Genomic DNA, 11,991 nt, shown 5'->3' with positions numbered 1-11,991 from the left:
CTCCATTCCTATTATCCTATAAGATTGTCTTGAGATTCATTACCCCAATTTATCACCTTAATAAACAAAATAGTTTTGTAATCAAGTGCTAAAAATGTAAATAAGTCAACAATAATATCTAACAAGCGTGACATTCTCTTAACAAAATCAACAAGTATGGAAGTATATTTAACTAGTTGATATTTGTAATTGTCACTTAATTTGTTTTTTTGGTTTCTTGAGGTGATAAACTTATATTTTACAAACTAACCCATTAGAACATGATTAAAAATATTAAGGGCTTGTTTGGCATCATGTTTGGTTTTCAGTTTCCTGTTTTTTTGAAACCAAAAACCAAAAACAGGAAACAAGAAAAAGGTGTTTTCACTTTTTCTGTTGTCAGTTTTCAAAATTATCATGATTTTAATAAGTTTATATAATTTTTGATTAATTATGGGACATATATCATATACTTTTAAAAAACAAAAAACCAAAAAACAGAAAACCACAGCAATGCCAAACGAACCCTAAGTTTTTTGTTTCAATAAAAAAAATAAAAAAATATTAAGTTTTAAAAGGATGAAATAGGTGGTAAACAAATTTAATGTGACCAAAAGTACATGTATATGAAAGTAAGATCACAAATTCATAATCTCTTGTAATCATTTATGATATCGATTAAATTAAATAACAAATTATAAATATATTACGGGTATGTCGTAGGACAATCTAAAAGAGATAGAGGGAGTACATATTAATATACGTAGTATATTATGAGTGCAAGCAGAATCTCACAGCTACTCCCTCCGTCCCTAATTTTTTGCCCCATTTGACTTTTTACGGTCTCCAACAAGCGTTTTAAAACGGTTATATTTCCATTTTCATACGTGTAAAACTTATAAAAACTAAATATTAATAAAATATACAATGAGATGCATCAAACAAGATCTCACATGACTATATTATCACTTATAGATTAAAAGTATTTTATAGTCAAAGTTTATAAAAGTTGACCCAAATTTTTGCAATGGGGCACAAATTTAGGAACAGAGGGAGTAGAAAGCAGAAACATAGGGCGTGTTCGGCACTAGCTTTTGGGTAGCTTTTAGGTAGCTTTTAGTGGTTTGACTTATTCAAACCACTACATAGAAAAAATTATGAGTGTTTGGGAATGTAGTGGTGGGGGTAGAGTTTAGTGGTTGAAGTAGCTTTTGTGAAAAGTTAACATTATTAACTTTTGTGAAAAGCTAGGTAGCTGTTGAATTTTCTTCTATTTTTTTTAGAATTTTACAGTTCACAGCTAGTTTACCAAACACTCATACTAAATTATTTATTTTCACAGCTAACAGCTAGTTGACAGCTAACAGCTTCATATACAGCTAACAGCCACCAGCACAGCTAACAGTTACCTCTACAGCTATATTTTGCCGAACACGCCCATACTCTCGGCCAGTCGTCCACTAATCCCAAATTTTGTTTGATTTGATTGTTTTTGAATTATTTTCCCCCATTTTTGGGTTTAATCTTGGGTTTTTTGCTGGGCCACAATTGTACTCTTATCCAAGGCCAATCCTTGTTATTTTTCCTATTTAAAAACACCGCCCCATTAACGTTATTCTCTCAAATTTCTTCCCTATTTTGTAAATTTTCACCAATATAAATTCAATTAAAAGGGGCATTATTGCATTACCCCATTACAAAAAAGTTGTAAAAAAAATAATTTTGTCCAATAATTTTTTTCTTTCTGGGTGTACAGTTTGAAGCAGAGCTCCAATGGCTCTAAATTTCTTGTCAACAGCAGAGATAAGAGCTATCTCCTTTTTAGATTCCTCTAATTCTTCAACTCAGCAACTTAAACTTAAAGGTATAAACTTTATCTTTGTCCCTCTAATTATCAATTAATGTTCTAATAATTTGTGGAATTTTTTTAGCTTTCATTTTCTTTGTTTAAATGGATTTTAATTGATTCTGCTACTGTTTTGGTGATTTGGGTGTTAAGAATTTCTGACTGTTTAAGTCGCTGTTGAGTAGCAATTTCTTGTTTATTTATCTGGGGTTGGTGTATATTGTTGCTAGTAAATATTGTTTACTTGTATTGTTTATAACGCTTAACATGTTGAGAATATTTTATTTCATGCTTTTTTATTATCACTAAGACGGGATTTATATTGGAATTTTTTGATTTGACTATGCTTTTGTGCTCTTGAAGCCTAGATTATTCTGAACTGTTGGTTAAAAATCCTATCTTGGAGGGTCAACATTTTTTATTTATTAAGTGTACTTTTTATGGAACCTTGTCTAGTTTCTAGCCCATCTCGGGCTTGTTACGCAATTTCTGTTATACACTGGGGTGTACTGTACAAAGAAGGATTTCGGTGCGCATTTGGGAGAGCTTTAGCTTTTAAATATGATCAAATGATCAAAAATTGAGTGTGGGTGTACCGTGTGTCCGTGTCACATGTCATGGTGCATCCGAGTGGCCGAGTGTATTACGAACACCCTGGGAGTGCTAATAGAGGCTTAGTTAGCATGCTTGAGTTCAACTTTAATATTGTATCCATCCATAAGATTATGGCAGGATTTAATACTCTGAAAGAAAATATTGAAATGCATCGACTGTACAAAATTTAGATTGCTGTTTAGACCTTTAATTTTTCCATGACTCTAGGGACTTAGTTGTAAAAGCTATTAGATTATGAGTTTTGAGCTGATGGATTTGATGAGAGTTTTTTATGAAGTTGGATTGCTTGGAGCTTTGTTGCTAATTCATTTTGTGTAACATACTATTTGCTTTGCGAAGGAATATATCAAATTGGTTCCATGGACTTGCAGATGCCTTTTAAGATTGTGTTAAGAGGACTTGGGGGGACAGTGAAACATCTTTTAGTTTTGCTATTTTTTTTTTTTATTATTCATAGAGCATATTATTAGTATTGTGTGCAAATATTTATGATATCAAGCATTTGCAATCAAATGAGTTTCCTATTTTTTATTATATATTTTTTTCTTGTATGATTTGCAAGCAAGAAAAGTATTCTAAACATCTCCATTTCCTAGTCTTAAGTTGCTGACCGCCTTCTTATAGTTGCCCTATATCAGTGCTATTTTTTAAAAATATCCTGCTCCTTCCTTACTCAACGTATACCCTTCCCTGGTAACCTATTCCTTCAGTTTCAGTTCTCCCTGTACTTGATACAGTCAAATTAGGGGTTTTTAACTTGGTAAATTTATTCAAGATGGGATTTTAACAATCATCGAAGATCCTTTTACTCCCTTCTTTATATAGTTCCTTGGGCTCTATCGAGTTTCCAAACACACTTCAAAGTTCAAATAGGTATATGCTATACTTCCACAATTCCACAAAGGCCTCAGTAAGTAGTGGACTAGTGGGCATAGTTTAATTAGTTGACTTGGCAAACCAACATAACACATACTGACATTTTAAAATTTGGGTAGTCAATGGAAATCTAGGACTATTTTAAGCTGTTTTTTTTTTTTTTTTTTTTTTAAAAAATAGAAACTCTTTTAGCTATGTGACTCTTAAACATTTGTCTAACCTCCATCCGCTCCCACCCCTCAAACACAAATGAAAAAACAGGGGGGGGGGAGTAAGTTGGGAATTTGAGACCAAACATATAGTTTAACGTGGTTTCAAAAAAATAAATAAATAAAAAATATAAGTTTAATGTTGCTTTCTGTATTGTAGAATTCATTTTAATTCCAAGTACTTTTAGGTAATCTCTCTTGCAAAAGGAAGGACATTCAAACGTTTAGCAAAAAGATCTGTTGTTCAGCTCAGACACCACCTCCAGCCTGGCCAGGAAGAGCAGTAGCGGAGCCTGATCGTAAGGTTTGGGATGGCCCAAAACCTATTTCAATTATTGGATCTACTGGTTCTATTGGTACTCAGGTAATCACACTATTGCTAAAGAACTTTGTGCAACATTTGGGCACCTGAAACTTCATTCATGTATTATCTATTTTTTGAAAGTGCCACGTCTTCACAATGCCGAGTTTTTGACTTGTGTATGTTTTAGGAAAATATGTTTTTAGTTTGTCTTATCTTTTGCTGTTCTAATCAAGACTCGTGCTTTGCAGACCTTAAGCATTGTTGCAGAACACCAAGATAAGTTTCAAGTTGTAGCTCTCGCTGCTGGTTCAAATGTGACTCTTCTTGCTGATCAGGTGAACAGTCTATCAATAATGCGGACCATCGTTACCTGCTACCTTTCATCTTATCTGTTAATACTGTATGAATGAAAGTGTGATTGCAACTGTTTTAATGCTTCATAGGAATATTATGCCACCGTTGAGATGCTTTCTTTATCCAATCACAATTTATGGTGCCTAAAAGAAAGTTAAGAAACCCTCAATGAGTAATTTAATACTAAGTGCGATATGGAGATTTCTGGCAAATTGTTTTATATTAAGGCCTTGTTTAGCAGTGAAAGGTTGACTATTTTTCTTAGTTGTTTGCATAAGCTGGTTTGAGTAGTTACTTGTAGTAACTATTTGTGTTCTCTATAAAAGTGTTTGATAATTATTCCCCCCGTCCCTTTTTTACATTCCTGCTTTCCTTTTTGGATATTCCAAAATTACATTCCTCCTTTCCTTTTTTAGTAAGTATTTTTTTTCCAAATATCCCAAATTATCCTTCTTTTTCTGTTATGTAATTAATGCTCACTCTTATTTTCCTCACTCTTACTTTCCTATTCTCACTCCTAAATTTAGATGAATATGATTGATTCTTAATTTTCTATTAGGAGCATGTTATTGGTCCTTTTTTTTTTGCAAAGGATTGATGACATGACATCATTAAATATTAATATATCTTTCTTTTACTCAAAGACATCATTTAATGTTTTGTACTTTCCATTGTGTTTTGTTTTATTGTTATTTGTTTTATTCTTAGTTCCTTAATTCCCGTGTAATTTTACAAACAGGAATGTAAAAAAGGGACGGAGGGAGTAGCTATTAGTTGATGGCTACTTTATTGTGTAGAATGAGAAATAAAAGTATATGCATTATTTATTATCAATTTAGGCAAACTTGGTAAAGGGGTGTAAATTTGTTCAACTTTAGGATAGAAGAGTCATTTCCTCTTACTATGGCCTTGTTCTCTTCACTAGATTTTAACTAAACTAAAATTATTTTTGTTGAACTAAAAAAAAAAAAAAAAAAAAAATAGATTTGCTGAAATTGAATTTTTTACAAATTATAACTTATTTTTACAGAGAAGTTACTGGTTTTTATTGATTAATACTCCTATCACGAAGAAGCTAGTAAGGCTCCTTTGAGTAGTTTAGTGAACTCATACCATAGTTTGTAATAATTTAATTCAGTTAGCATATGTCAATAAATAAATAAATAAATAAAAATAAAAATAATTATTTTTGTTTAACTTAATTTATTATTACCTCTATTTCGTATTTGTTTCAACTTTGGAATATTTTATATCTAATAAATAATACCCAAAAGTTGCAACTAATATGAAACGGAGGTAGTATTTAGAATTGAAATCATTTTTTTACCGAATATTGTTGTTTAAGGTGAAGAGAATGGGGCCTACAATAAACCTTTCTCAACAAAAAGCTCCTAGTACTAGTTTTTTCAAGATTAGCTATTTGGACTCAAAACTCTCTCAATCCTTTCTGAGCCAAAAAATCACATTTGAGGTTTGAGTTTTCAAGCGGCTTTTTTGCCTCAAACCTCTCTCTCTAATGGCTGAAAACCTCTTCTAAACAAACACCCCCTTTAAGAAATTAAAGAGTGGAAGTAGTAGTGGATTGCAAAAGTATGAGTATTAGTGCATGGATAATTGCCTACATTTGCTGGCAACTCTAGTATTTATAGTAGAGTGTATGTCGGTTTTTGCTTCCACCGACATACTACTACATAGCTCTACTTCGTCTTTCTACTTCACTCTAGAACATTCTAGGTGATAATTGTCTAGAACTTTCTAATTGGATAGATATTTATCCTAGATATTTTCTTAAGCATTTTTCTGGAACATTTACACAAGATATCTTAAATCTATTAACTAGATATTTTAAGAATTTTCTAGATTAGCTTATTTTTAACACTCCCCCATAATTTGAAAAATCTTGAATACCGAGTTGTCTTCGAAAATGGAGGAATTTATCCGTTGGTAGTGCCTTCGTGAACATGTCTGCGAGATGCTCCCCAGTCTTGCAGAATTGTAGCTTGATTACTGTTTCTCAACTAGTTCCCGGATGAAGTGTTGTCGTATCTCGATGTGTTTTATGTGACTATGAAAGACCGGGTTCTTTGTCATGGCTATGGCTGACATTTTGTCACAATAAATTGTTGTTTGTTCTTCCAAGACCTGTTCTAGATTTGAGCCATACAGCTTCACATGTTACGCACCTGTTCTAGAATAGTGCAACTATTGCTTGTTTCTTTGATGACCATGAAATGGACTTGGATCCTAGCTGGAACACATAGCCACTTGTACTTTTCCTGTCGTCTATACAACCGACCCTGAGAGCTTGCAGTCATCTTCTTCCTCGTATAATATTCCATAGCCTTTTGTTCCCTTGATATATCTGATAATCCTTTTTGCTGCTGCAAGATGTGCCTTGCTAGGCTTGTTCATGAACCTAGAGACAATGCTTACTGCATGTACTATGTTGGGTCATGTATTTGTGAGGTATATGAGAGATCCGACCATGCTTCTATAGAGTGATGCATCTACTTTCTCCTTTCCATCAAGGATCCAAGTCCATTTCATGGTCATCAAAGAAACAAGAATACATCTCGGCCACAAGCGCAACATGTGAAGCTGTATGGCTCAAGAGAATTCTTGTTGATCTAAAACAGGTTTTAGAAGAACCAACAACAATTTATTGTGACAACATGTCAGCATGGCAAAGAATCCGATCTTTCATAGTCGCACAAAACACATCGAGATACGACATCACTTCATCCGGGAGCTAGTCGAGAAACAAGAAATCAAGCTACAATTCTGCAAAACTGTGGAGCAGCTCGCAGACATGTTCACAAAGGCACTACCAACGGATAAATTCCTCCATTTTCAAAGACAACTCGGTGTTCAAGACTTTTCTGAATAAGGGAGAGTGTTAAAAATAAGCTAATCTAGAAAATTCTTAAATATCTAGTTAATAGATTTAAGATATCTTGTAAATGTTCTAGAAAATGCTTAAGAAAATATTTAGGATAAATATCTATCCAATTAGAAAGTCCTAGATAATTATCACCTAGAATGATCTAGAAGTATGTCGGTGGAAGCAAGAACCGACATACACACTACTATAAATACTAGGAGTTACCATACAAATGTAAGGAATTTTTCCATGCAATAATACTCATACTTTTGCAATCCCACCACTACTTCCACTCTTTAATTTCTAACACCCCCTAAGTAAAGAAATAAACTGCCCTCTCTCATACTATTTAAAAATTTAACAGGTTTGGAGATCTTCAATTGTGATTAATAGGTTTGACACTAATGTTCAAACTAGTACATGTACCAACAATAGCAACAAAGTCTTAGTCCCAAAATGATTTGGGGTTGGCTAACATGAATCATCATAAGGAATCGTCTGATATAGAAAAAGGGATATAGCAAGATAATCAATTGAAAGTGTTTGAAAAAGGGTGTGTAAAGTGAAAAGAAAGAACATCCAAGTAAAGAGAACCAAGAATAAAATTCAAGAAAGTTTTAAAGGAGTTGTAAAAACGTGTGACTTAAAAAATCATAAAGGTTTGAAAAACCTTTAGTGAAGAAAATCAATAAAGCTCATAAAACACGATGTGGGTAATAAAATAATACTCCCTCCGCTTATTTTTATTTATTTATTTTATTTTTTTTTATTTGCATCACTTGGGAATGCACGAAGTTTTAGGAGAATAATATAATATTGTGAGTGGGTGAATAAATTATTATATTAAAAGTAAACTAGGGACCATGAAAGAGAAAGTATGTGAGAGAGGATAGATATTTTTATTATTTAAGTGGGGGCCATGGAAGAAAAAGAAATGATAAAATAATTGAAGTGGAGTTTAAAGTAAGAGAGAGAAATGATAAAATATAGTATAAAATTACCAAATATAGAAGTGATACATTAAAAAAAAAAACACCCATAAAAGGAAAGTGATGCAAATAAAAAAAAAAAAAAAACGGAGGGAGCAAAAGAATACTAAGATAAAATAAACAAAAGTAAAAGTACATATATGTAATCATGACACGTCATTGACATGAATTTTTCCTTCCACACCGCCCTATCCAACACCATACTTTCCTCAATTCCCAACGCACTCATATCACTCTTAATCACCCTCTTCCCCTACCCCTCACGATCCCAATACTTAGTCTCCTTACCGGAGCCTCACTTGATCTCCTTCTTACTTGTACCCAAAAACATAATAAGCTATTTGTATTCTTATGTCTCATAGAATGTAGTTTCATGAAAAGGTTTCCATGAATGAAGAACATAAAGCCACTTTCTCAAGTATGAGCATGTTGGTAACAAAAAAGGGGCTGAGGGGTAATTAACCCCCTATATTGTTGGGTGCCCATTTAATTCAAGTCCTCTGTCTTACTTATCACATATAATTATGATTTCAGATCAAGAGATTTAAACCCAAATTAGTTTCCCTTAGAAATGAGGCCTTAATTGATGAACTCCGAGAAGCTATAGCTGATGTTGAGCACAAGCCAGAAATTATTCCAGGCGAGGAGGGTTTAATTGAGGTAATAATGACTTCAATCACTCTGGCCGGTGCATCATTGTTGATAGTGTATTTTTAAAGTAGTATTTGTCTTCTATCCTAACAGGTTGCACGCCATCCAGATGCTGCTACAGTAGTTACAGGGATAGTTGGCTGTGCAGGGCTGAAGGTATTAGATTTCTCATACATAAATCTTTGAACAAGTTAAACAGTCTTACAGCTCTGAGGTTTTACTGGTTCTCTTTTCTCTAGCCTACAGTGGCAGCTATTGAATCAGGCAAAGACATTGCCCTAGCTAATAAAGAGACCCTCATTGCTGGTGGTCCTTTTGTGCTTCCTCTTGCACGCAAGCATAATGTGAAGATTCTCCCAGCTGATTCTGAACATTCTGCCATATTTCAGGTCAGTTTGTATTTGTTGCATGTAGTTATGACTTTATATGGAGATACTTTGATCATCAACGATGTTTGGGTGTGTTATTTGGTGGATGCTTCATGTTTTCTCAAATTTTGTAGATTATGGATTTCTATCTGTGATTGTGAATTTGTTAAGAAGTCCAACTGACAAATAGTTTTTGTGTTCAGTGTATCCAAGGATTGACAGAGGGATCTCTTAGACGCATTATTTTGACTGCATCGGGTGGATCATTTAGGTTTGTGAACAATTTAGTTTTGTAGATCTCAATTACCTAGATATGATGAATGTGGGTGAGAGATATTTTGTCGTTTCCTGCTGTGCATGCAACGACAACTTACCTCATTTTGTTTTATTGAAGGTTGGGGGGTGGGGGAAGGACAGGGTTAGATTTATTTTTTTATTTTTTTCAGTTTTACCAGAGACTGCTTGTCAGCAACAAATATTCCCAACAGTATAGTAGTTACTTACCTTTTTTGTCTCCTTTTGTGTTTTCTTTTCTGTTTTGAAGAGATTGGCCTGTTGAAAAACTAAAAGAGGTTACGGTAGCAGGTGCTTTGAATCATCCTATTTGGAATAATATGGGGAAGAAGGTTACAATAGATTCCGCTACCTTGTTCAATAAGGTCTGTTCTTGTTGCATTGTATGGAGCAGTGTACTTTAAAAAAAATGATGGGCCATAAGCCCTCCTGCTTTGAGTTATTTTTCCTGATATTAAAATATTGACAGGGGCTAGAAGTTATTGAAGCCCATTACTTGTTCGGGGCTGAATATGATGACATTGACATCGTGATTCATCCACAGTCAATCATCCATTCAATGATTGAAACGCAGGTTTGTCTCATTTTAAATATCAATTATGTTTTAGCTTAGCTGAGATCAGGGCTGCTTAGTCCCATGCAGACTGCGGTCATAACTTTGTCTACATTTTGAGGCAGATCAGTATCATGCAGTCAAAAGATTTTTCTTACATGATGTGGCACGTCTCTCCTATATTAGATGTCCGTGATGCACTTTCATATCAATTTGAGTCTGATAGTTGACAATTTCATGCACATTAAGTGCCAAAATATGACCAATAATTGCATGTATCTGTTACACCCTGATTGCAAAAGGTTGTAATCAGCATCTTGGACTGTCAATATCCCAAGGTGGAAATCAGGAATTAGGACTGTCAAGGTGAAAGTGAGGGAGTCAGAATTAATAATTAATTTGATTTTTTTGGTAATAATATAGGAAGCACTAGATGCCTTATCAATTGCCTTAAATATTCCCGATTTTTCATGAACTTCTGCCATGACAGGATTCATCAATCATAGCACAATTGGGTTGGCCTGATATGCGGATACCTATATTGTACACACTGTCGTGGCCAGATAGAGTATACTGCTCAGAACTAACTTGGCCACGCCTTGATTTCGTCAAGTAAGTATGCTCTCCCATTTATATAAGCTTGAGCAGTCAGCAAGTATGATTTTTATTGACAGGTATGATTTTTATTGACAAACACTTGTTAACTTGCTCTCAGTTGGTTATTTTGAAAGTCATGTGTTGAATGCTATATTGCAGGTGTGGTCCCTTGACTTTTAAAGCTCCAGACAATGAAAAGTACCCGTCTATGAATCTGGCCTATTCTGCAGGACGTGCTGGAGGCACTATGACTGGGGTTCTTAGTGCTGCTAATGAGAAAGCCGTAGAGATGTTCATTGCCGAGAAGTATGTTAATTTCACCTATAGCTATAATTAACTCTAATTTCTGAACTTTTTCAGTAAATTCGTTTTTCTTTAATTATTACAATAGTTTACACTTTAAAGTCTAGTAGGGAATTGAATAGCAAGCTTTCTGAAGTGGAAACTTTGTTGCCTGCAACAACAAAGAAGAAAAAACTGCATTCTTTTTATCATTCATGAATATTAATTGCCCTCTTTTATGTCACTCTTGCATTTTCTGATAACAAAAATATGAAAGATTGGCATGATAGGATATTAAGGTTGCATGCGTGTGCACTTCCTATGCTGGGTGGTTTCCTTTCTACTTCGTTATTATTTCGGGAAATTGATTGTATACTTGTTAGCCGTAATTGCTTGTTAATGTTAACTGCTTCTCAAGTTTTTATGGTGTCTTCTCGACTTGCTGAGCATTCCTATTGTGAAGCTAACAATTAAATATGTATCGTGGGTTTGCAGGATAGCCTACTTGGATATCTTTAAAGTTGTGGAGCTAACTTGCGCCAAACATCGGGATGAGTTGGTGAATTCACCTTCATTGGAAGAAATCGTGCATTATGACCTCTGGGCACGGGATTATGCTGCCAGTTTGGTGTCCACCAAAGGCTTGAGCCCAGTCCTAGTCTAAAACTACCAACAACTTCATGAAATACAGATTACTTGGAGTCCAGTCTCAGAATTGTGCATAGTTGGTTTTTTTTTTTTTTTTTTTTTTTTTCTTTCCAAAGTTGTAGAGAATAAAAATCCTGCTTAGAAAAGCCGATTTATGAATTGAACAGGCTGAAATGTGCAATGCTCTCCGAGTTAGAGGGTTACGGAGAAAATAACATTACATAGCCTGCATTCTGCTGAAATGTGCAATGCTCTCCGATGTATGTTTGATAATCTATAATCCAAATTGAAGAATCAAATTCTCTATGGTAAGCCTTTTCTGTCTTGTTTTTTTTTCGGGTTTTTCACCATATACCCTTAATTTTTTTATTTATTCACCATATACCCATGAACTTTTTAAAATTCATCATATACCCTTCGAGTTTTCACAAAAATACACCATATACCTTTGATGACTAATGATTGTTAATTTTTGTCAATCATTAGGGTTAATTATGACCCGAAATCACCCTAAATACATTCCTTCACCTCCGAAATCACCCACA

At 34.1% G+C, this 11,991-nt stretch overlaps 1 protein-coding gene across 1 annotated transcript; it reads left to right on the top strand.

Annotated features, from left to right (window-relative positions):
* Positions 1–1,569: 1,569 nt before the first annotated feature.
* Positions 1,570–11,758, top strand: LOC145567223 (1-deoxy-D-xylulose 5-phosphate reductoisomerase, chloroplastic-like). The gene is made up of 12 exons (XM_081626475.1): positions 1,570–1,843; positions 3,714–3,889; positions 4,078–4,164; positions 8,588–8,713; positions 8,798–8,860; positions 8,944–9,093; positions 9,276–9,343; positions 9,617–9,731; positions 9,836–9,940; positions 10,410–10,531; positions 10,676–10,822; positions 11,294–11,758. Exons 1-12 carry the CDS (start codon positions 1,753–1,755, stop codon positions 11,460–11,462), a joined length of 1,419 nt encoding a protein of 472 aa, XP_081482601.1. The 5' UTR covers positions 1,570–1,752; the 3' UTR covers positions 11,463–11,758.
* The last annotated feature ends 233 nt before the right edge of the window (positions 11,759–11,991 follow it).

Source organism: Chenopodium album, chromosome 11 (genome assembly GCF_948465745.1).
Source record: "Chenopodium album chromosome 11, dcCheAlbu1.1, whole genome shotgun sequence".
Lineage (NCBI taxonomy): Eukaryota > Viridiplantae > Streptophyta > Magnoliopsida > Caryophyllales > Amaranthaceae > Chenopodium > Chenopodium album.
This window is presented reverse-complemented; position numbering and strand designations above follow the sequence as displayed.

Excerpts from the sequence above, each read along its gene's own strand:
- LOC145567223 (XM_081626475.1), top strand. The coding sequence starts at position 1,753 with ATGGCTCTAAATTTCTTGTCAACAGCAGAGATAAGAGCTATCTCCTTT. Across the intron at positions 9,094-9,275 it reads AACATTCTGCCATATTTCAG|TGTATCCAAGGATTGACAGA; the intron begins GTCAGTTTGTAT and ends TTTTGTGTTCAG. Across the intron at positions 9,941-10,409 it reads ATTCAATGATTGAAACGCAG|GATTCATCAATCATAGCACA; the intron begins GTTTGTCTCATT and ends CTGCCATGACAG.